The sequence below is a fragment of the Tiliqua scincoides genome, chromosome 6 (genome assembly GCF_035046505.1).
Source record: "Tiliqua scincoides isolate rTilSci1 chromosome 6, rTilSci1.hap2, whole genome shotgun sequence".
Taxonomy (NCBI): domain Eukaryota; kingdom Metazoa; phylum Chordata; class Lepidosauria; order Squamata; family Scincidae; genus Tiliqua; species Tiliqua scincoides.
In genome coordinates, this window is record NC_089826.1 from 49,656,185 (window position 1) to 49,682,067 (window position 25,883).

At 44.1% G+C, this 25,883-nt stretch overlaps 1 protein-coding gene across 2 annotated transcripts; it reads right to left on the reverse strand.

The window, feature by feature from the left end:
- NAF1 (nuclear assembly factor 1 ribonucleoprotein) lies at positions 1-25,851 on the reverse strand. 2 transcript variants are annotated; one of them, XM_066632583.1, is made up of 9 exons: positions 25,340-25,851; positions 24,914-25,046; positions 23,271-23,361; positions 9,294-9,376; positions 8,099-8,259; positions 5,651-5,702; positions 4,857-4,959; positions 1,825-1,880; positions 516-853 (listed from the first exon to the last, which is right to left on the reverse strand). In XM_066632583.1, the coding sequence occupies exons 1-9, from the start codon at positions 25,792-25,794 to the stop codon at positions 605-607; spliced, it is 1,383 nt and encodes a 460-aa protein (XP_066488680.1). In that variant the 5' UTR covers positions 25,795-25,851; the 3' UTR covers positions 516-604. The 2 variants fall into 2 exon arrangements, with proteins under 2 accessions (XP_066488679.1, XP_066488680.1); XM_066632582.1 differs by lacking the exon at positions 1,825-1,880 and having other exon boundaries at positions 1-853.
- Positions 25,852-25,883: the final 32 nt, after the last annotated feature.

Sequence of the window (25,883 nt, forward strand, 5' to 3'; positions counted from 1 at the left end):
TTTATGTAAAATAGTGATTTATAAAAATAATGTTCATCAATTGTTTCCAATAACTTGGAACTGTATACTGTACTTACAAGATAATGAAAGAAATGTTTACATCAAAAGTACTTCAATGAAACTTTAAGTTTGCCAGATATATTTAAACTACTATTCAATTGTCAAGTTCTCCACAATAATAAAAACTACTGGAAAGTTCTCACACAAATACAGATTCTGTATTTTGTGCATAATCAGAAGTCTTTCATGGTTTGTAAAAAAAAATGTAAGTTTTACATTTTCCAGGTCACTGGAAAAGTTTGGCCTAACCTAAAGCCACATTGTTACAAAGGAGCAGGTGACGGAGGTGGTGATGGAGGAGGTGGAGGCGGTGGCAGAGATAGCAATGATAACAATGGGTCATATACATTCTGAGTATACAGACTAGGCCACCCCCAAGTTGCAGGTGGAGGTGGAAAGTGATTTGCCTCATAACTAACAGTTTCAAATGATGGGGGAGGAAAGGAGTATTGATAACTCCCAAGACCACCCTGACTCTGATGTGGATAGCAAGCTGAAAACTTCTGAGGTTCAGTTGAGTCAGAGATACAATACTGTGGAGGCATTACTGGCTGTCCCAAGAAACAATGACTAGATGAATGAGGAAATCTGTTCCTGGGATTATATTCTCCCCTATGGCATCCCCCAGAAAAACTTTGATTATGTTCTCCCCTATGACATCCTCTTGAAAAACTAGGATTATGTTCTCCCCTATGGCATCCCCTTGAGAAACTGGCATTACGTTCTCCCCTACGGCATCCCCTTGAACCATCTGAAGGATATTGTCTTCTTGGATGATAAGTTCCACTCTCATCTGAAGAAGAAAAAAAACACTTGATTATTCATGGTCTTTGGGGTAAAGGACTAATCTGTTGGCAATAGGGACTTGCTTAATCCAAACCTCCCATAAGAATATGCCATAGCAAATTCTCTAAATTATAAACCACTGCTTTCAGCCTACCACTTTATTGCCAAATGGCTATGTTCTCAATGAAGTGTGCACATATTGTGCTTTTAATTCCTAAAACTTCCTCCTCCTTCTCCCATTAAATATTACAGTCTGCCACCTGTAATATTTAGGAGTCATTCAGGAGACAAACTATTTTGCAGGGCGGTCCCACAAAAATCAGTGAAGCCACACAAGCAGTGGAAGTAAGAGAAAGTTGTACACAGCATGACAGCAAATGTCAGGACTGTTGATGATGTTTGGAGATTCATAGGTGAATTCTGGAAGAAATGACTGTGGCTTAGCTCAAAACTTACTCGTATTACCAGCATAGTTTTAATATCACACGGATCATCACTGCAGATTGCCAAACAAGTGTATGACAAATAAACTATCCAAGGGTCAGAACTAATTCAACATCAGCCTTAAGTCTTCATGTACTCCTATGTATATATCCAGTATGTCTTGAAAAATCATAAATGTATTCCACAATCTAGGTTATCAGTTTCTTTCATATGAAGTATAACATGATACAATAGTGTATCAATTCAGTTTAGCTTTTTTTCATAGTACTTTCAAAATACCAGCCTACTACAAAGTTCAGGCTTGCTGGGTTTCTCTGTGGCAATATATAACTAGGTAAATTTCTGAACTGCTGAACACCAGTACTACTAAAGCTTTAAACTTAAAAGAAGGAACAAACAAATGCACACTTTTCACATAATCAGCAAAATGCTTGCTAAATCTCTGTAGACAAAATGTACTTAATACTTCGCACACACTTGACTTGTTTTGCAAAAAGTATATTGAAAACCACTCAGCATCAAGCTCCAGGTCACCTTGGAATTGGTATTCAGTGCCAAAGCAAGATGAAGAAGGGAAATCAAATCTTGCCCTAATGAAGAGAATAAAAAGGAACATAAACTGTGGCAAAAGAAATGTAAGAAGGTGATAGGGGAGGCCAAGCGAGACTATGAGGAACGCATGGCCAGCAACATTAAGGGGAATAATAAAAGCTTCTTCAAATATGTTAGAAGCAGGAAACCCGCCAGAGAAGCGGTTGGCCCTCTGGATGGTGAGGGAGGGAAAGGGGAGATAAAAGGAGACTTAGAGATGGCAGAGAAATTAAATGAGTTCTTTGCATCTGTCTTCACGGCAGAAGACCTCGGGCAGATACCGCTGCCCGAACGGCCCCTCCTGACCGAGGAGTTAAGTCAGATAGAGGTTAAAAGAGAAGATGTTTCAGACCTCATTGATAAATTAAAGATCAATAAGTCACCGGGCCCTGATGGCATACACCCAAGGGTTATTAAGGAATTGAAGAATGAAGTTGCAGATCTCTTGACTAAGGTATGCAACTTGTCCCTCAAAACGGCCACGGTGCCAGAAGATTGGAGGATAGCAAATGTCACGCCTATTTTTAAAAAGGGAAAGAGGGGGGACCCGGGAAACTATAGGCCGGTCAGCCTAACATCTATACCGGGTAAGATGGTGGAATGCCTTATCAAAGATAGGATCTCAAAACACATAGACGAACAGGCCTTGCTGAGGGAGAGTCAGCATGGCTTCTGTAAGGGTAAGTCTTGCCTCACGAACCTTATAGAATTCTTTGAAAAGGTCAACAGGCATGTGGATGCGGGAGAACCCGTGGACATTATATATCTGGACTTTCAGAAGGCGTTTGACACGGTCCCTCACCAAAGGCTACTGAAAAAACTCCACAGTCAGGGAATTAGAGGACAGGTCCTCTCGTGGATTGAGAACTGGTTGGAGGCCAGGAAGCAGAGAGTGGGTGTCAATGGGCAATTTTCACAATGGAGAGAGGTGAAAAGCGGTGTGCCCCAAGGATCTGTCCTGGGACCGGTGCTTTTCAACCTCTTCATAAATGACCTGGAGACAGGGTTGAGCAGTGAAGTGGCTAAGTTTGCAGATGACACCAAACTTTTCCGAGTGGTAAAGACCAGAAGTGATTGTGAGGAGCTCCAGAAGGATCTCTCCAGACTGGCAGAATGGGCAGCAAAATGGCAGATGCGCTTCAATGTCAGTAAGTGTAAAGTCATGCACATTGGGGCAAAAAATCAAAACTTTCGATATAGGCTGATGGGTTCTGAGCTGTCTGTGACAGATCAGGAGAGAGATCTTGGGGTGGTGGTGGACAGGTCGATGAAAGTGTCGACCCAATGTGCGGTGGCAGTGAAGAAGGCCAATTCTATGCTTGGGATCATTAGGAAGGGTATTGAGAACAAAACGGTTAGTATTATAATGCCATTGTACAAATCTATGGTAAGGCCACACCTGGAGTATTGTGTCCAGTTCTGGTCGCCGCATCTCAAAAAAGACATAGTGGAAATGGAAAAGGTGCAAAAGAGAGCGACTAAGATGATTACGGGGCTGGGGCACCTTCCTTATGAGGAAAGGCTACGGCGTTTGGGCCTCTTCAGCCTAGAAAAGCGACGCTTGAGGGGGGACATGATTGAGACATACAAAATTATGCAGGGGATGGACAGAGTGGATAGGGAGATGCTCTTTACACTCTCACATAATATCAGAACCAGGGGACATCCACTAAAATTGAGTGTTGGGCGGGTTAGGACAGACAAAAGAAAATATTTCTTTACTCAGCGCGTGGTCGGTCTGTGGAACTCCTTGCCACAGGATGTGGTGCTGGCATCTAGCCTAGACGCCTTTAAAAGGGGATTGGACGAGTTTCTGGAGGAAAAATCCATTATGGGGTACAAGCGATGATGTGTATGCGCAACCTCCTGATTTTAGGAATGGGTTAAGTCAGAATGCCAGATGTAGGGGAGAGCACCAGGATGAGGTCTCTTGTTACCTGGTGTGCTCCCTGGGGCATTTGGTGGGCCGCTGTGAGATACAGGAAGCTGGACTAGATGGGCCTATGGCCTGATCCAGTGGGGCTGTTCTTATGTTCTTATGTTCAACTGAAATTACTTAACAAGTCAACAAACAACTACAATCCAAGTATTTCAGCAGGACTGTGTTCTCACATGTTGGCCTGTCTTTATCTCACAGTATGCATGCTCAAACTTGCGTTCAGCATTTTGGATGTTCACACCAATATACTACTGTGATGGAAGTTACTCCAGACTACCATGAAACAGAGTGAAGTCAACAGTGGCTTCCAAATGAAAACCAGGTGGATGGAAAGGGTAGTGTCCCAGCATGGCTCCTAGCCTCAAGATAACCACATTAATATTGAGGTCACTGCTGCCTTTTCCTATTTTTAGCCGCATGCCCCTTCATTCTTTGTACCTCATAAGAACAGCCCTGCTGGATCAGGCCAAGAACCCATCTAGTCCAGCTTCCTGTATGTCAGATACAGATAACTCTGGGAGTACAAAAACAAGGTAACTGTATCCAGTTGTCATTCCCTTTCAAACATCACTTTCAAACACTTTCAAACACTTTCAAACACCCTTGCCTTTCTATTTTCAGAATCCAGGAACTTTTAATCCAAACAATGCCTGACCCTAACCAAAGAGATTTTATTTTCCCAACATCAATCAATTCTTTACTTGAACCTAAGTTTAGTGAGTCATGACTAAATTAAGCGAGTCATGACTAAGGTTGCAATCTTGAACACAATGGAATTTACTTCTGAGTAGACACACACAGGATTTTGCCATGAGTTCCATTGACTCCAATGGTGCTTAGCCATGAGAATCTAAACTTAGATGCAACCCACTAATTTAAAGATACACACAGAAATCTTGTATGAAGGTTTGCAAGGAATTACACTGACATTTGAGTATTTGATACAATAATCCACATGAAGTAGGTCTTTTGAGCTCTGGTACTCAGATTTGTGTTGAGGGTTCAATATTAAGTATCCATAACAGCAGTTACTTACTAGATTCTCCTTGCTGTGCTCTGAGCTTCTTCCTTAAGTTCTGAGACTTTTTCTTCTGATGCTTTGCTGCACTCTCTTTTTCATCATCACTAAAATCTAATGCCTATATAAAAAAGGTTTTAAGTTAAAGATTTACTTTCAAATTTAAACACTGTATGTGGCTTCAAGCTGTCAAGTGAAAATATCAGGACAACTGAAGGTTCATTCATGCTATCCTCTTTGCCACTTATAAGAAGAGAAGACAAAGGTATCAATATGTACTTATCATCCCCCAGACAGAATAGCTCTGATACTAGAAGCCCTCAGGTCAAAAAAATTCTTCATTTCCCATTTACTCAGAGAGAAGTAGTCTGAATGGTGATCAAATTTCATATGATACTATATTTAGGTTCATTAAGAGGATAAAAAACCAAAAATCATATTCCTCATGACAAATTACGATCCATGTAACTCCTTATCAAAGATAACTGAACTTAAGAGAATGATGAAAAATACGAGTTTAAAAAGTCTATGTTAAAAATATCAGTGGTTTTTGCTGTATCTCTGCTGACGTTTCAAAAAAAATTCATAGCAAGAAGTGAAGAGAGCAATTGAAAGATTGATCAAATGGCAAAATGCCAAGATACTTCAAGATAATTTTCTGAAATTAAAAATTGAATCTAAAGTCACATATACTGCTTAAACAATTTGATATGCTCATACTATTTCCACGTTTTATTTAAAGTACATCCATTAAAAGTGGAACCACTTATAAGCATTCAAGTAAGGAATATGGATACAGAGAATAAACTTGCCTCAGGGGGTGGTTCTTCATCATTTTCCCATGATGCATCAGATCCTTTATATCTAAAAGAAGAGACAAAATTGAAAAAACCCAAAAATCTATAGTACAACTGTACAGGGCATTAACTACATATGTGGGTTACTGCTACCTACTTGGGAGAAGAGAGCACCACAAGCCCCATACTACATGCAACCAAAGAAGCACAGGGCCAAACGTATCTTATTTTAGGTGTTGATTTTAAACCATTATCCCAATTTCCATTTTAAAATGTCCAAAACAGTTTATAATAAACATTAACAAAACTGTGACCAGTTATAACACCATAAAAAGGAATTAAATACTGTATTCAAGTTTTTCACATGATCTTCTATGCAGAAAAACTGATATTGCTATCACACTGCACAATAAAAGCATGTGTACACAAAGCCATAACTGACAAATAAACTGTATATAGACCAGTGGTTCCCAACCTTTAGAAGCCTGCAGTCCACCAAGGCAAAAACTGGAATCATTATGGCCCACGTGCAACCCCCACCGCCCTGCACACAAAAATACAATATGTATTTTTGAGAAGGTTTATTTATGAACAATATTTGTGAGTTACTTCTTTTTGCCGGTTGTTCTCTGCCCTTTGGTGGTCCACAAGGAAGGGTCTTGAGCAAGCGCTTCCCCAGACTACTAGAAAGGGTGGAGAATGGACCGCCCAAAGCTGCAGCTGACACTTCAGTGTCAGTTAAAGCTGCAAGTAGTCTGATCTCCGCACTCTCTGGTGGTCTGTGGGGAAGCATCTACTGAGCAAGCACTCTCCTAGAGACTACTAGGGAGGAAGCACTTTCAGTGAGTCGCTAAAAGTGATTGCAGATAATCTTCTCCCCCTCATACCTCACGGATCACTTCCCAATTCAATCTAAGCACGGTCACAAAATCCACATGAGTCAGAGTCCCTTTTTTCTTGTCCCCATTTCCATATGTAGGACAATAGGCCACTGCAGGGAATGGGAGGTCCCCATCAGCGATGGTCCTGGTGGTTTTTCTGCCAGGGGCCACCCCCCCCCCCATTTGCCACACCTAAACCAGAAATAATTGAGGTGGCATCATCATTATCATCACAATTACTTCCACCCCACCATCTCCACCATTCCTACTTTGAAAAAAAGGAGGAAGTAGCCCAGGCTCCAGTGGAGTTGTTCATGCCTCTACTAGCAGTGTGGAAGGCTCCATCATAGCTTTTTCATGCCACTGAAAAGTGCCCAGGAGGCGAGTGCCACCCACCTCCTGGAAGCAATGAGAAAGGGCTCCACTGCTTAGCAAAAGGCTCCTTTGGAACGCCTCCTCCAAAATCAGAGAAGTGTGCTGATTCTGGCCAGCTAACCGGACACTCTGAGAGCCAACCTCTTCTCCTCCCCCCCCTTTCTTTAAAGGGACAGAGAGGAGGGCAGACCTTAGACATGGTTGGGAACTGTGCCGACAGTGGCTGCAGGAGCGCAGCCACTCTAGGCACAGTTCCCTACTGTTCTGAGGGCCGCCCTCCTCTCTCCCCTTTAAAGAAAGGGAGGAGGAAAAGCAGCCCTTAGATCAGCACAGAACCACTGGTGGCAGGGGTGCAGGTCACGGAACTGCCCACCCAGAGCCTGGCACCCCAGACATTTGCACCCCTTGCCCCTTCCCGGGTACACCACTGGTCCCCATGTGCTTTTGATATACCTATCAAGCTTTCCCATGGTGAACCAGCCAAGTATTTCTGGACGTGACATCAAGATGGAGACACAGAAAGAGCATATAGGCCTCTCATTCTCTGCTGTGACCCCTTGAGACTACTGTGCAGTCACCAATGTGTATGTTTTGACATGGGCAGGGAGGAGAAAATATGAACTGCAAAAACTGATCTGGAAATCCCCATGCAGATTTTTCATCTTCAAAATCAAATTGTATCAGGACCTCAGTTTTTTTAAGAGAAAACATACATTGTATATTTTTCTATATAGCAAGTTCCTGAGCCATCATCATCAAATTTAACAACATCTGAATAATCAACAACAGAGCTGCACAAAGGAGGTTCTTCCTTAATTACTTGTGAGTTAGATGCTTTTAGGTAGGAGACTCTCACAAGAGAACTGAAGACTCTCAGACTACATTATACCTAACTAGTGAACCCTTCAAACAGGAAATCTATACACATATAGATCCACCGCCATTTTCCATGGGTTTGCGATATGCGTATTTGGCTCCCAGCAGATTGCAAGCCCATTGTGGAGGGCCTCAGAAGACCTCTCAGATGCAACCAAGGAGGAACTGTATACACAGAGTTTCATAACAATTGATAGGTAACTGGAAGAATGTAACAACTAAGCAGTATCCAACGCTATAAGAATGAAGGAACTCTGTATAAGCAATGGAACTTTAAATCTCTTCAGAATGTTGGAACTTATCAGATAAAACACATTTAGTAAAAACTTACTGTTTTAATTTTTCTGGAAATATATATTGGGTGAAGTTTTCAACCGATGGAGCAAAATACACAATATCGTGAACTTTAATACCTTTAGTTTCAATATGCTCAGGACTATTAAACTGCAGCACATAAAAGGGATGTGACACAGGACCAAATACTTCAAATACCTGTAAAAAATAAGGTTATAACTTCAACTATGAAGTGTTCAGTATTACATTACCACTTTTGAGAAGAAAATTTGCTCTAAGAGGCCAAAAACATAATCCATAAGCAGTGTTCTCTCTAATTTTCCCCTTGAATGCACTGAGCCCCACAGTGGCCACAAAGGGGCAGCTGTGCTCAGTGATGACGTCAACATCATCAAGTGAGCTCCATAATGCATATGGGGTTCGTGGGTGGATCTTTGTTCAGAGCTGTGCAACTTATAAGGAGGTCTGCCCTTAAGGATTCTCCTTGTTCTGCAATAACAGTCTCAAATCTATTAGTTCTGCCACTGCTCCAGGGACTAATATTTGTCTCAAATGTGCCACTAAAGTCTGAGGCCAAGAGCAAGTTCAGCCAAAACAGCTAGTTCCTGGAAGCCCATAATAACTGGTAAGGCATCGACAACCCAGGAATGGCTGTCTGGTTTCCGACCTTGTTTCTTTCTGCTGACTTGTTAAGGCATTTTGATATCATAAGCAGTTTAATTTTTAAACCATTTAATTTTAATTGTACACATTTCTGCTGTTTTTACAGTCATGCTGCTGCTCTTATTTATGCTTAACATCAACTATCAGTTTTATATGTTTCTCTGTTTATCCGTTTTTATTTCCTGCATGTTCCCTTGAGTATTTGATCTGTTTAGAAAAGCAACTCAAGTTCCTATCTGAATATGACAAAGTGCTCCATAAAGAGCCACAAAGCTCTTACCGGCAAGCTTCATCTAATGCAGACAAAAAGCTCCTGACCTACATTTTGTGTGAACCGCAAGACCCTGTGGCAAACCACTTTTATAAGTCAGATAAACACATAAAGCATCTTTCACAATATTAAATATTCATGTATTTCAATAAAGAATTATGCTAGTAACAAATTTATGTCAATTTGCTAAAAAAATCCATCTCACACTCCAGAAATAAGCAAAAACATATCATGAAGAGAGTATGAAAAGTTAATGGATTCCAGATAAATACAGAAAAACAATCTAAGATTTACTCACTTTTCCTATCGAATGACGATCTTCTCTGAAAAGCACAGTATCTTCATTCACTGGTTGCAGCCCTTTCAGTGACTCAATAATTACTAAAGACAGAATTTGAAAACAGAATTTTGGTGCTAATATGTCCAGAAGAGTCACTATAGACTACATTAATAGGTGAAATGTACAACTGATCGTTAGAACTAGTTTTCAAAAAATGAGGCAAGATTCAAGCAAGCATTTTAAGTGTGTTTAAATTTTAACTCTTATCTCAGTTACAAATGGAATAGCTCTAAGATACGGCAATACTAAATTCATCAAATTGTTTTCTTACAAACATGCTGGATAATATACAATTCACTGGTTATCGCTGCCCAAGGGATTCCCAAGTTTTCATGCAGAAGATGAACATCTCCAATGGTAATATTGTTTCGCATATGCAATTTGTTAACTTCCCTGGCTTGAGTCTTATGTCTACCATGTCCTCACTAGGTGGCCTTCAGGAAGCTTACAGCCCTCTTAGCCTCAGCTTCTCAAGTGAAATATGGGGGAAGAAAATACTGATTTGCCTTTCAGAGTCATTTGGAAGGACTATATCAAGAAAATACACATGAAGCACTTCGCACTCTAAGCACTATACAAATGTTAAGCACAGCATGTGAGCACTTTCACTTCCACTGAACCACATGCTAGTGGTGGTTATACCAACCACCGGTAAGACCTCTCTCCCTCACCTGCAGGCTTTTCAGCTTGTTCTAGCAGCATGAGTGCAGGGAGATCAGGGCAAGGCTATGGATTTGCTGTATTATTTTTACAGCAGATAAATACTGACTCTCAGCACTTGCCTGGCTCCTCTCTGCCATCTTCATTCCCTGTCCAGCAGGGCTCCCTCCCCTCCTGCAGCAGTTCTTGCCCAGGACTGATCCACTGTGATAGGGATTTGTAGAATCAGGGACCAACCCTTTCTGCCTGCCAAAATGCAGTATAATAGCAATAATTATAAAATGTGTATTCTAATAGAGTATACTATACATATTGGATGTGGATTTATTCTGAGGGTTTAAAGGTCAGTGCAGAACAGACACTAAGTACTGTGTTTGAGAATACAACCCAGCAAGAATACACAGAGTCCTGCTTAGAATAAAAATGTAGTGTTATTGTCTTCCTGGAAATGGGTGGGGGGAGGTGTAGATATAAGGGGTGTCAAACTTAAGGACCATGGGCTAAATGCATCCCCCAGAAACAATTTATCTGGCCCCAATTATAATTGGGCAATTCCAGCTTAATTATTGGGCTCTCCTATCTTGGAAATCGGATATCACTTCTCTAGACAAGCTGGTAGAAAGTGCTGGGGAGGAGGTAGCGGTTGTGGTGCATGTCGGCACCAACGACGTGGGCAAGCGTAGCCAGGAGGTCCTGGAGGTCAAATTTAGGTTAATAGGTAGGAAGCTGAAAGACAGGACCTCAAATGTAGCGTTCTCTGAAGTGCTACCTGTTCCACATGCAGGGCCAGCTAGGCAGGCAGAGATCAGGGGTCTCAATGCGTGGATGAGACTGTGGTGTAGGGAGGGGGGGTTTAGATTCGTTAGGCACTGGGGAACATTTTGGGACAAGCGGGGCTTGTACAAGAGGGACAGGCTTCACTTGAACCAGAATGGAACCAGACTGCTGGCGCATAACATTAAAAAGGCGGCAGAGCAGCTTTTAAACTGATCCCTGGGGGAAAGCCGAGAGGAGCCATGGGGCATCCGGTTCGGGACTCCTCATCCCTATGGGATGAGGACGCGGAGGTTAGAGAACAACAAGGTAAAGGCAGAGTAGGAGAAGAAATTGGGAAAGGTAGCGTGATGGGATGTGATAGACGGTTTGGCACAATGAGAGGATTCAGGTATAAAGGAGCTAATAAGCAGTCCATCCTGGGGCATTCCATGTACAAATGCTTTAATGCAAATGCCCGAAGTCTCTGAGCAAAGATGGGAGAACTGGAATGTCTGGCGACAAGGGAAAACATTGACATAGTGGGCATAATGGAAACCTGGTGGAATGTGGAGAATCAGTGGGATACTGCAATCCCGGGCTATAAACTCTACAGGAGGGACAGGGAGGGGCGTGTTGGAGGTGGGATGGCCGTTTATGTTAAGGAAGGAATAGAATCCAGCAAAGTAGAGATTGAAGGTGGGTTCGACTTCATAGAATCTCTATTGGTTAAATTACCAGGCCCGAGGAGTGATGTAATACTGGGGGCGTACTATAGTCCTCCAGACCAGAAACCGGAAGGGGACCTTGAAATGAGGAAACAGATCAGGGAGGTGACAAGGAGGGACAGGGTTGTAATCATGGGGGACTTCAATTTTCCTCATATTGACTGGGTCAATTTGTGTTCTGGTCACAAAAAGGAGACCGGATTCCTTGACATGTTAAATGACTGTGCCTTAGAGCAGCTAGTCATGGAGCCCACCAGAGGACAGGTGGCTCTGGATTTAATACTGTGCGGTACTCAGGACCTGGTTAGAGATGTCAATGTTACTGAGCCATTGGGGAACAGTGATCATGCTGCGATCCGTTTCGACATGCACGTTGGGGGAAGAATACTGGGCAAATCTCTCACAAAAACCCTTGACTTCCTAAGAGTGGACTTCCCTCAAATGAGGAGGCTGGTTAGAAGGAGGTTGAAAGAGAAGGTAAAAAGAGTCCAGTCTCTACAGAGAGCATGGAGGTTGCTCAAATCAACAGTAGTAGAGGCCTAGCGGAAGTGTATACCGCAAAGGAAGAAGGGCTCGACTAAGTCCAGGAGAGTACCCGCATGGCTAGCCAGTCAAGTTAGAGAGGCTGTAAAGGGCAAGGAAGCTTCCTTCCGTAAATGGAAGTCTTGCCGTAATGAGGAGAATAAAAAGGAACATAAACTGTGGCAAAAGAAATGTAAGAAGGTGATACTGGAGGCCAAGAGAGGAACGCATGGCCAGCAGCATTCAGGGAAATAATAAAAGCTTCTTCAAATATGTTAGAAGCAGGAAACCCACCAGAGAGGCGGTTGGCCCTCTGGATGGTGAGGGAGGGAAAGGGGAGATAAAAGGAGACTTAGAGATGGCAGAGAAATTAAATGAGTTCTTTGCATCTGTCTTCACGGCAGAAGACTTCGGGCAGATACCGCTGCCTGAACGGCCCCTCCTAACCGAGGAGTTAAGTCAGATAGAGGTTAAAAGAGAAGATGTTTTAGACCTCATTGATAAATTAAAGATCAATAAGTCACCGGGCCCTGATGGTATCCACCCAAGAGATATTAAGGAATTAAAGAATGAAGTTGCAGATCTCTTGACTAAGGTATGCAACTTGGCCATGGTGCCAGAAGATTGGAGGATAGCAAATGTCACGCCTATCTTTAAAAAGGGAAAGAGGGGGGACCCGGGAAACTATAGGCCGGTCAGCCTAACATCCATACCGGGTAAGATGGTGGAATGCCTCATCAAAGATAGGATCTCAAAACACATAGACGAACAGGCCTTGGTGAGGGAGAGTCAGCATGGCTTCTGTAAGGGTAAGTCTTGCCTCACGAACCTTATAGAATTCTTTGAAAAGGTCAACAGGCATGTGGATGCGGGAGAACCTGTGGACATTATATATCTGGACTTTCAGAAGGCATTTGACATGGTCCCTCACCAAAGGCTACTGAAAAAACTCCACAGTCAGGGAATTAGAGGACAGGTCATCTCGTGGATTGAGAACTGGTTGGAGGCCAGGAAGCAGAGAGTGGGTGTCAATGGGCAATTTTCACAGTGGAGAGAGGTGAAAAGCGGTGTGCACCAAGGATCTGTCCTGGGACAGGTGCTCTTCAACCTCTTCATAAATGACCTGGAGACAAGGTTGAGCAGTGAGGTGGCTAAGTTTGCAGACGACACCAAACTTTTCCGAGTGCTGAAGACCAGAAGTGATTGTGAGGAGCTCCAGAAGGATCTCTCCAAACTGGCAGAATGGGCAGCAAAATGGCAGATGCGTTTCAGTTTCAGTGAGTGTAAAGTCATGCACACTGGGGGAAAAAAATCAAAACTTCACATATGGGCTAATGGGTTTTGAGCCGTCTGTGACAGATCAGGAGAGAGATCTTGGAGTGGTGGTGGACAGGTTGATGAAAGTGTCGACCCAATGTGCAGCAGCAGTAAAGAAGGCCAATTCTATGCTTGGGATCATTAGAAAAGGTATTGAGAACAAAATGGCTAATATTATAATGCCGTTGTACAAATCGATGGTAAGGCCACACCTGGAGTATTGTGTCCAGTTCTGGTTGCCGCATCTCAAAAAGGATAGAGTGGAAATGGAAAAGGTGCAAAAGAGGGCGACTAAGATGATTACTGGGCTGGGGCACCTTCCCTATGAGGAAAGGCTACGGTGTTTGGGCCTCTTCAGCCTAGAAAAGAGACGCCTGAGGGGGGACATTTTTGAAACATACAAAATTATGCATGGGAAGGATAAAGTGGATAGAGAGATGCTCTTTACACTCTCACATAACACCAGAACCAGGGGACATCCACTAAAATTGAGTGTTGGGAGAGTTAGGTCAGACAAAAGAAAATATTTCTTTACTCAGCATGTGGTTGGTCTGTGGAACTCCTTGTCACAGGATGTGGTGATGGCATCTGGCCTGGATGCCTTTAAAAGGGGATTGGACAAGTTTCTGGAAGAAAAATCCATTACGGGTTACAAGGCATGATGTGTATGTGCAACCTCCTGATTTTAGAAATGGGCTATGTCAGATGCGAGGGAGGGCACCAGGATGCAGATCTCTTGTTATCAGGTGTGCTCCCTGGGGCATTTGGTGGGGCCGCTGTGAGATACAGGAAGCTGGACTAGATGGGCCTATGGCCTGATCCAGTGGGGCTGTTCTTATGAAATATGAACAAAATTTGCACATTTTCTTCTGTCATTTGCCGCTAATGAGTTTTAATGCAAAAATAAAATGCTTATTTCTGACCATCATCTGCTAAATGATGCCATTTCCTGTGAGATTACGTTATTTTCAGCCACAGCGTAAGCATCAAGAATGCTTACTTCAGCCCTCAGCATGAAACGAGTTTGACACCCTTGGCTTATATGGTTACCATTTCTTAAAAACTTGAGCATGCTTCAAAACTATGGCTTCTTACTGGGCACAGAGGGCTTCAGCATCGACAGCAATGATCTAACTGCTTGAGAGCTAGACTGTCACCAATTCAGGCAGCCTATTTGAGAGCATTTACTTTTGTTTATTTCACCAGACTTCCATTTAAAATATCACTTACAGCTGGACTTTAAAAATCACCATAGAATTATGTACCTAGCAGGAGGACCTCAGTCTGTCTTTCACAGTACTATAGTTCAGTTTACCTGAGCAACAGGATTTAATTGTCATTAAAAAAAATAAATTCCTACTCTAACCTGCCCTTTTTAAGAGCAAAAGATTCTCCTGAGACAATCTTTACTCCAGTTTCCACTCAGCTTCAGTAGAGCTCAATTCTTATTCCCAGTAGTCGCCTTTTTACCCCCTCACCTTTCCATCCTGAAACTTTGAATGAATGTGTCTGATGAAGCACTCTCAAGCCATGTACATTCCATACTGTTTTGAAGACAACTGGCTTAATTTCAGACAGGCAGGACACTGCCCAAAATGCCCAAAATTTTGTATTCATTGTCCCAGGTGAAACCTTTCCCAAGTCTTTTCCCTGACAACAAGAAAACCTTACAACAGCACAACAGAGCACAGTGCATAATACATCATTACAATTTACATCATTACAAGTCACTCAAGTCTATTTTCAGCAATGAAAAAAAATCAGTCATGATGCAAATATACAAATACATACTATTTGTATATATCACCATCATAGTAAATGATTGTACCTTATTTCCACTCTCTCTTGGATGTCCACATGACACATCACAACTGCCTGGCTACCAGGACCCCAATATGCATTTTTATTTCACTTACACATGATTAACCTGTAGGACAACATATTCATAACTAAATTCTGGTGTCCTTGAATGTAGCTAATTAGACTTTAATGCAACAGCCTTCCATGATCCCCTTCTACCAGTGGTGTCCAAAAGTGCAGACACTTTTAGAAAATTTCATGTTTCGCAACACTGCAGGTTTGCAAGAAATGTGTCATTTCACTAAATGCAAATGTTTACATCGAAAGAGAATTTAATGATTAATTCAACTCAAATATCTGCAGTACAAAAAAGATTATGCTGTGAATACCACAATCTTGACAAATCTATACTAACAGTATTTAGTAGGGTAGCCTTTACTGTTTAGAACAGCAGTATAGCAATGTCTCATTGAGAAAACAAATGTTTAAAGTTCTACCTTTGCTATTATATGGTGCCAGGAAGCAGTTATAGCCTCCATTAATTGCCTTTTGTTTAATGGACACCTCATTTGCAAAAAGTTTTTCAAACAGTGCCACAAATTTTCTATTGCATTCAACTCAGGGTTGTTTCCTGGCCAAGTCAACAATGGAATGCCCTTTAATGTGAACTATTGTTTGTACATAGTGGGTCCTCCTTATTCACGGATTTGGAACTTGCAGATTTGACACACCACAGGTTACAAGCCTGCAGTTGGAGGACCCCCTTCTAAGGCCTTCTGAGGGCCAAAAACCATCACTTCTGGTTTTTGGCCAAAAACCCAGAAGTGGCTATTTTTGGCCCCACAGAAGGCATTCCGAGGGTCGGGGAGGCCACACGCAGCCTTCCCAGCCCTCAGAACACCTTCCAGACATGACTGGAGCACAGTTCCAACTGCATTCAGAGGGGGCATGGGGGCAAGCATGGGGGACTCCCACATTGTTCCTTATTATAAATTAGAAAGCTGTTTCCACAGATAACTCCTACTAAAACTGCAAAGTTAGATTTCTATCAACTACAACTCTCCATTAAGGATGACATATAACTAGGATGGTATAATTGAAGAGTCGCAGATCAGCAGCTGCAAGAAAAGCATATTATCTGCACTATTATGACACTTTGTTATAGAAGTAGGTAGCAATGTAATGAAAGGTGCATAATGTCATGCTAAACTGTTACCTATCTTGCCTACCCATCATGTACTGTTCTGACAACTAGACTTTAAGCATAGCATGTGAAGTGCATGCAACATTGGTTGGTTGGGAACCTTCAGTCTGGAAAGACTATGGTATAAGCCTACAGCACCCAGTATTCCCAGGCAGTCTCCTATCCAAGTACTAACCAGGCCTGACCCTGCTTAGCTTCCGAGATCAGACGAGATTGGGCATGTGCAGGGTAAATATTTAAACAAAATCATCTGCAGAAAAAAAAATTACACAGATTCAAGTATAATGTAAATTACTCCTATTATCCAGAAAAAATCTAATATTCATTGCTGAAAAAGCAAGAAGATGTGTTCATAACACTTATTACTAGAAATCAATTTCCTGGAAGAAAGTTACAGTCAGTTCTTATCTGCTAGGGTTAGCTTCTTGAAAAACCTGTTGGGTAGTGAATTAATGAGCCTATGGGGTTAGGTTCCAGGAGATCCTCTTCACCATACACTCTATGAACTCTGTGAACCTGAATCTTACTTTGAAGTATAAGGGGTTGGATGATAGTGATGGTTCATCAACATCTGCAATACCTGATGCTTCCTCCTCTGCGCTGGATATCCCTCAGCTCATTGAAGGTTGCTGGCCCAGCAATTAAGCCTCAGAGTTCAGCAATGGAGAAGCAGTTGCTTCACCCTTCTGCCTCCTCCACCTGTCTCTTGCTTGCCCCAGAGCACCGTTCAGACAGCTTTCCAGAGACGTCTCATCATCAGCCTCCCATCATTGCCAAGGTTCAGCTGGAGTCCCCAAGATAGTGGGGCAAGTCTGGAAGTGGACACAAACGTGTCTGACAATTCTCCACAGACCAATACCAATGCCTATTTGATATGGAAAAAAGACCCAATCCAGACAACTTTCTAAAAAATGAGGAATACAATTGGTTGGATGCAATCACCACAACCCCCCCCCCCGCCGCCCATCAGCCACACACTGTATAGGTGTCTCTTCCCCTTCCCTGTACACTACTGGCGCTGCCTTCTGCTCATGGAGGACACTGTCTCTTCTCCCCCTTCTCCTCCCATAAACTCTCTTGTGTCCATCTGCCTGCTTGTAGGTACACTGAGCCCCCACCCCAAGAGCACCAGCACAGTATTAGCTGATAACAAGAACAGAGTCACAGATAAGGTGAGTGAGGTGGCAGTTCTGCCCCTTGCAGATAAGAGAATTAGCAGATAGCAAATTCGCATTAAAAAACTGGCTGTACCTATTTATAGGGCAGCATAACATTCACATTCATACATTTCCTTCCTATTTACTCCAATCCTGCAGGTCCTCTGAGCTGCTCGCAGCAAAGTCCAGCAGGCTGCCAGGAGATGTGCTAACGACTACTGGCTCCAGCTCTGTTCCGAGATACAGATAGCAGCTGACATGGGCAACATCAAGGGGATGTATGATGGTATCAAGCAGGCCCTAGGTCCAACACAGAAGAAAATTGCCCCTCTGAAGTCTTCAACAGGCGAGATCATCCAGGATCGGGCGCAGCAGATGGAATGCTGGGTGCAGCACTACTCTGAGCTATATTCCAGAGATAATGTAGTCACCGAAGAAGCGCTGAACAACATTGAGTGTCTGCCTGTGTTGGAGGAGCTTGACAGTGAACCAACCCTAGAAGAACTTCACGTGGCCCTGGACTCCCTTGCCTTTGGCAAGGCACCAGGAAAAGACAGCATCCTTGTTGAAGTCCTAAAGTGCTGCAAAGAGATCATCGTCACTGAGCTGCATGAAATCCTCTGTCTCTGCTGGAGAGAAGGTGGAGTACCTCAAGACATGAGGGATGCAAACATCATCACGCTGTACAAGAACAAAGGTGACAGGGATGACTGCAACAACTACCGTGGCATCTCTCTCCTTAGCTTTGTAGGAAAGTTGTTTGCCCGAGTTGTACTAAAGAGGCTCCAGGTACTTGCAGAGAGCGTCTATCCAGAATCGCAGTGCGGATTCCGAGCCAACAGGTCCACCACTGATATGGTATTCTCCCTTAGACAACTGCAGGAGAAATGCAGGGAACAACGATAGCCACTCTTTATAGCCTTCATAGATCTCACAAAGGCTTTCGACCTGGTCAGCAGGGACGGCCTCTTCAAGATTCTCCCCAAGATCGGATGTCCACCCAGGCTCCTCAGCATCATCAGATCCTTCCACAAGGACATGAAGGGCACTGTTGTCTTCGATGGCTCCACATCAGACCCCTTTGACATCCGAAGTGGCGTGAAGCAGGGCTGTGTTCTTGCACCAACCTTGTTTGGGATTTTCTTCGCTGTCATGCTGAAGCAGGCCTTTGGAACTGCAACAGAAGGCATCTATCTCCAGACTGGATCTGGCGGAAAGCTCTTCAACCTCTCCAGACTGAGAGCAAAGTCCAAAGTCCAGCTGAAATGTCTGCGTGAATTTCTCTTTGCCGACGATGCAGCTGTCACTGCCCACTCTGCCAAAGATCTCCAGCAGCTCATGGATCGTTTTAGCAAGGCCTGCCAAGATTTTGGACTGACGATCAGCTTAAAGAAAACACAGGTCATGGTTCAGGATGTGGACTCACCTCCCAGCATTACAATCTCTGTGCATGAACTGGAGGTTGTCCATGACTTTGTGTACCTTGGCTCAACGATCTCCGACACTCAACAAACAAACAGCTAAACAAACGCGTCGGTAGTGAAAACACTGCTGAAACAGAGACGCCTGCGTTGGCTCGGTCATGTGAGAATGGGTGATGGACGGATCTCAAAGGATCTCCTCTATGGAGAACTCGTGCAAGGAAAGCGCCCTACAGGTAGACCACAGCTGTGATACAAGGACATCTGCAAGAGGGATCTGAAGGCCTTAGGAGTGGACCTCAACAAGTGGGAAACCCTGGCCTCTGAGTGGCCTGCTTGGAGGCAGGCTGTGCAGCATGGCCTTTCCCAGTTTGAAGAGACACTTTGCCAACAGTCTGAGGCTAAGAGGCAAAGAAGGAAGGCCCATAGCCAGGGAGACAGACCAGGGACAGACTGCACTTGCTCCTGGTGTGGAAGGGATTGTCACTCCCAGATTGGCCTTTTCAGCCACACTAGACGCTGTGCCAGAACCACCTTTCAGAGCGCGATACCATAGTCTTTCGAGACTGAAGGTTGCCAATATAAATATACAGGAGGAGCAGACCTAATCTAATCCCTATTAGAAAGGCACCTTTTGAAGCAACAAGATGGCAAAAGGAAACCCTCTTGCTAGTTTCTAGCCAGCCCAAGGCTACACTGAGAAACTGAGGATGGGCAACAAAGGTCTGAAAATGGCCCTCCTCCCTTCTCAACCCTACATTTCTAAGCCACACATCAATTCACCCCCCTCCCCCCAAATCTTGATTCTATATTCTACACCATGGCAATGCAGCAAAGCTGTTAACACATTTTTGCCTGGTCCACAGGCACACACATTTGATCCCTGTTGCATATATGCAATGCTGGGCAGAAATGGCTTAACAATCTGTGGCAGCAACTGTGAGGCAGCAGAACCTTTTCTCTTGCTCACATCAAAATATCTCCTTTAAACGGATTAAGTATATTCAAACATCTTCTCATTTCAAAGTTTCCTTCTCACCCTTTATATGAGATACTACAACCATTTAAGAATAACTCAAAAAATATCAAAACAATATTAACTGTTTCTGCATCAGTATTTTTTTTTCCTATGTACTACAGGTTTTATCCTTTCTCAGACCCCCAGCAGATACAGAAAACAACAGATAATGAAATCTGCAGTTTCAGCCCCTTTAAACCCTCTAAAGGCGACTGGAGCTGTGCTCTGGTCACCTTCAGAAGGCTTTCTGAATCCCGTAGTGGTTGTGTGTATTCACCCGTGGCCTCTGTGGTCTTCAAAATGGTCAAAAAGCCCAAAAATACTGCTTCCAATTTCTGGAGGGAAACCAGAAGTAGTGTTCTACCACTTCACAGGTAGAAGTGGTAGAACAGGTAGAAGACACAGGTTTACCACTTCAGTGAAAAGTAGACCTTAGGTTGCAGCAAAATACCTACCAAACAAAAATAATTCAAAGGCCGAGGAGCCAGCTAGTTTTGTTTTAACACTGAATCATTCAGCCATCTTTGGCACAGAGAACTGTGTTCAACCTTCATGTCCAACAAAGGTAAGGAATACTTTAATTTGGAGATTAACACAAGTTATAGGATCCCATCTTTGGACAGGATCTTCAGGTCAATTCTATCCTTTACCTCTATCAACATCACACTGTCTGTTCCTCAATTCTAGCTGTTCCAAACCCAACAACTAAAATATGTTCATACACAAAATGTCCACATTTATTACACAAATGTTGACATTACCAACATGGCATTACCTAAGCTGCAATCCTAGCCATGTAACTGGAAGTATATAAAATCAGTGGGGCTTATTTCCAAGCAGACATGCATGAACTGACACTCTTAGGATTGTTCTGTATCTCTCCATTTCAGCATCTTTGCTGGCATGTTTGGTTTTCTACGAGTTTGTGTTTTATTTTTTCAAACCAAGGTTACGTAACTTGCTACCATTATCAATTACTCCCCAATTAAGTAACCCACATACTGAATTCTCTATACTATCCACACACAAAGCTACAGGAACCTTTCTCAAAGTTCATATTCAGTCCCTTCTATAGTATACATCTCACAATATTTTATCCGTTCAACTTTCAGATTTTCATAGTACCACTCTTTTAAGACAGTGGTTCTCGAACTTTTCCGGCCCGCGGTTCCCCTGATCCTTGTGGCCATTGGCCACGGCCCCCCATTACATCACCTCAGTTATCCCCCAAATGGGGATGAAAGTATTATAATTATACACTAGAAACAAAAAAACAGCTGCTAGCACTCTGAGGCTGCAATTCTAACCACACTTACCTGAGAGTAAGCCCCACTGAACAAAACAGGACTTACTTCTGAGAAGACCTGGTTAGGATTGTGCCCTGAGTTTGTTAGCAGCACACCTGGAGGATTTTGGAAAGGGAGGGGGAAGAAGTGATGAATTTGCTGGGGGAGGGGAAGACTGTTTTGTGTGTATCTGCTAATTGCAAACTGACATGACACTGAGATTCAGAAACTGTTTGGCTGGAATCCTAACCTCACTTTCCTGAGAGTAAGTCCCACTGAACACAATAGGACTTACTTCTGAGTAGACCTAGCTAGGATTGTGCCTTTTATCTTCAAATAGCACCCAACATGGGAAGTTCCCCCCCCCCAAGGAGGCAGGAGGAAAAAGGGGGATTGCTGAAAAGGAATGGGTGTTTTTATTTTTTAATCAATTTTTGGAGACAAAGCCATCAAGAGTACCTTTTTTCTTTTCTGAAGGGGGAGGAAAAAGAGAAAGGTGAAGGTTAAGCTGACACAGACCCCAAGCCTATGTAGGTCTACTCAAAAGTAAGTCCCATTTGAGTCAATGGGGCTTACTCCCAGGAAAGTGTGGATAGGATTGCAGCCACAGAGAGCAAGATTACAACTCACCCCCAAAGCAAATGGGTGCATGCTCACACACATACACCCCAACATGCAGAACCCCCCAGGCAAGACGGAGAAATGCAGGCTGGGGCATTTGGACACCCCTCTACTAAGAGTAGTCTGGGCTCCCTCCTTCCCAAGCAGAGGAAAGCGCTGCGCTGCCTGTACTTACTCTTCCCCCCCCCCAGTTTGAAGCCTGCCAGGAGCACACCCTGTGCTGATGAGATGCCCAGCCAGCCTTCTCTCCCACCTCCCCCCACCACGTTTCACAGCCCTCCCCAACTCACACTGCCCCACCCACCTCATTCACAGCCACTGAAAAGCAGTAAGTAGGGAGGCAGCATGTGCAGCTCAGCTGAGCAGCACCTCTCTCCCCCAGATGCCTCACAACGTCTCACTAGGGAGTTCCCGCCGCACAGACTGAATACCTCAGGTTTAAGGCGTCAAGAGAGGTCCAACTGGTGGATTAATGGATAACTACCCAGCACACGTATTTTTAGCACTGGCATCAGGAAGAAATGCCTGGAATTCAAGGAAACAGTGTGTTGTTGGTAGTGTGGCCTTGCTAGAGCATAGAGAGAAAATAATTGGCACTGAAAAGGGACAGGCTCCATTAATGAATGGGAGAAACTTAATCAAGCTTGGATGCAATCACTCACGAAAGTAGGAGATTTAAGCCATTTCTGCCCAGTGTTGCATATACACAACAGGGACCAAATGAGTATACCTGTGGGCCAGGCAAAAATGAGTTAAGCACAAGAAGAAAATGCAGAGCATTTTGAGATGGTTGTAGAACAGGGAGTTGTGGATGTAAGGAAGGACCCCTAACTCAGTGGCACAGAATATTTATTAAAATATTTATCCCCTGCCTCAACAGAACGAAAGGATGCCAACAATTCACTTAAAATACATCAAAAACTTTATATGCAGAAGGTTCCATGTTCGAGTTCTAGCATCTCTAGGTAAGATTGGTAATGAACCTTCTTTGAAATTCTTAAGTCATTTCCAAACAGTATAGACAAAATTGAACTATAGTAATGAAATGTCAATATAAAGTAACTTCACATGTACAAATATGTAAAGCAGGATTTTCCTGGTCTCATCTTCTGAGTTATTTTTAGCCCTGAGAGGCTGGAGATCCTTGGAAGCCAGATAAAATCTTCCCAAGGGCCAGATTTGGGTTTGGACAACCCTCATGTGAAGGGTATGAGTGTAAGTTTAGAGTAGGTATGCAAGGATAGTGCCTTACAGTTGATGCATGACTCTTCTAGGCAAAGATTTTGTCTATCCTATTGCACCAAACTATACTACATCTCCCGTACCCATACAATTAGGAATAATGCACAAACTGTTCCAAACCCTTAGCAACCAATCACCATGTTAAAGTGAAAAAATGCTATTTTCACAAATAAACAATAAGAACAACGTTTAAGTCCCTTGCTTACCTAGATGTTCAATGACACTGGATACTTTCCCAAAAGACACCAGTTTAACAAATTCTGGCAGAATTATTTTGACATCTTCAACAGGCTTTTGCTAGATAAAAAAATGTTTCATGAGATACAGATTCTACTGCCACCTATCCAAATAAACCACTTATTTTTGTGTTAATCCACAATATTAGACACAGCTCAAATAATTCCTGATATATGCCCACATGTAGGATGTATCTAAAGGGTGGGGGAGGAAAAGCAAAGAGACAGTGTCTCTACAGAAACAGTACTTTTAAAAGGTTCCTGTTTTATAAGAAAAGACCCTTCAGCCTTTGTGTAGAATTAGGAGCAAGTAAATTACTTGTACCTTTGCAAAACAGAAATTAGAATCATAGGTAGCTATGCATAGAATTTGTAATGCAGTTCAAGGACAGCAATTAGACATTAGGAGGGAGAGTTTCTTACCCAATGTTTCTGCTATAACGTTTAATACAGATGCAACAATAAGAAGCCCTAAAGCGGGGATCTCCAAACCCTGGCCTCTCAGACAGGAACAGCCTGCAGTGAGCCTCCATCTGGCCGCGGTGACCCTCCGACCCTTCAGAGGCCCCAGACCTTGGTGTTGGGGCCCTGTAATCCTCCGGAAGGTGTTCTAAGGAGGGTTGGGGAGTCCACGCCTTTTGGAGGCCTAAGAAGGTCACTTCCAGTTTTTTTTTGAAAAACCAGAAGTGACATTTTAAGGTCTTAAAAGGCCTTTGGAGGGCCAGGGAAACCCTCAGGAAGCCTCTGAAGGCCTTTTAAGGACTTCGGAAAAACCAGAAGTGACCTTCTAAAGCCTCTGGGAGGTGGTGCGCAGCCTCCCCAGCCTTCAGAACACCCTCTGGAGGAAAGGGAAGCAGAGTTTCCCTCACCTCCAGAGGATTACAAGACCCCAACACCAAGGTTGGGAGCCTCTAAAGAGCTGGAGGCTCAAAGGATTTGGAGGCTTGCTGTGGACAGAGCAGAGCTCCCCTTGCCTCTGAAGCTCTGGCCAGAGCATGGAGGAGGCCAGTTGGAGCATGTGGTGGGGGCACAGAACAGGATTTCTGCAAACTTGCCCATTGCAATAAATCATGGAAACGGTCTGTGGTGCTTCTGGCCCTTCAGAGATTTTTTTTTTAAGAATTAATTTCTGTGGTTCAGGAATAAATTTTTATGTTGGGAGAAATCACGGAACCAGATCTGTGGAGCTTCTGGCCTTCCAGATTTTTTTCAAATTCAAGAGTACTGAAATTTATTCAAATTTAAACTTTATGTTTTCCAGCCCTCAACACTGCCAGATATTTGACACAGTCCTCCTGCCAAAAAGTTTGGAGACCCCTGCCCTAAAATAATCTTTACAGACTAATTCTCCCTTACAAACGCTCATCATCAAGCCTGTTTAACTGCACTTTTCCAAGGCAGGTTTCAAAACCTGAATGAGATAAGTCAAGAGAAAAATAGCCTGGGAAATTGAGGAACCAACACAAGGGTTCAATTTCTTAGTTTCTGCTGCTCCTTTTTCTGACACATTCTCATTATGTTGACAAAAGCAACAATAGGATTAGGTATCTTCTGAGAAATCATCTAGTTCCGCTCCAAAGTAACTATACAAAAAGTGTCTCAGACACACTTACCCCAGACAATTCATCTTTTTCTTTAACATGGTCGCTTTCATTCTTATGTTGTTGATCAGCATCTTCATCCGACAGCATGGGAAGACCAGAGGAAGAGGAGGAGACAGAAGATGAACTGTCTGTATCAGCATCACTGCAAGAAAGCAAACGTTTAGAAAAACAAAAGTTTAACACCTCTTACAAAGATTAGGGAACTTTAGCTGTTCAGAAGATACACAAGCTGCAGAGCACCGCAGACCCCACGTGATGCTTAACAGGGCAACAGGGGGCCCCATCCTCAACGAAACCCTCCGTTTTGCTCCCCCCCCCCGCCGGGAATGGCTCCGAAGGGAAAGGCCGCTCGCCCACCTCCCTCCCGGGCTAAGCGCTCCACCCCTCTCCAGCTACGCCACCGCCGCACATGCGAGGCGGCAGCTCGTTACCCACCTGTCGGCTTCTGAGGAGCTGCCCCCGCCTTCCATCGTGGAGTCTTCCCTGCCCGGCAGCCCAGCCTGCGGCACGCGCCCCTCAGTGCCTTCGGGGGCCCCTCTGACTGCCGGCCCCCCGCTCGCAGCGCCGCCGCTGAGGGGCAGAGGACGAGGGGCGCAGCCGAGCGAGGCCGGAGGCTCCGTCCCTCCTTCCGGGCAGGGGACTGGGGACGGCTCGTACTCTCCTTCCACGGGGGCCTCCGGCTGCTGGCGGCCGTCGCCTCGCCCTGGGGCCGCCCCGGTGGCGCCCCCTTCGAGCGGAGGCTCGGCCTCGGCAGCGGGACCCTCCACGCGGCGCGGCGACTCTCCTCCCCGCAGGCCCGGCTCAGGGGCCGCGCTTGGGCTCTCCCCGTCCCCCGACCGACAGGCCACGCTCAGCGTCTGCAGCCGCTCCGTCACCGGCACCTCCTCCATGTCCCCGCATGCACCGAGCGACAACAACCGCCGACACGCGACACAACCACACTTCCGGTCTCGTTTCCTTTCAAACGGAAACGGCGAGC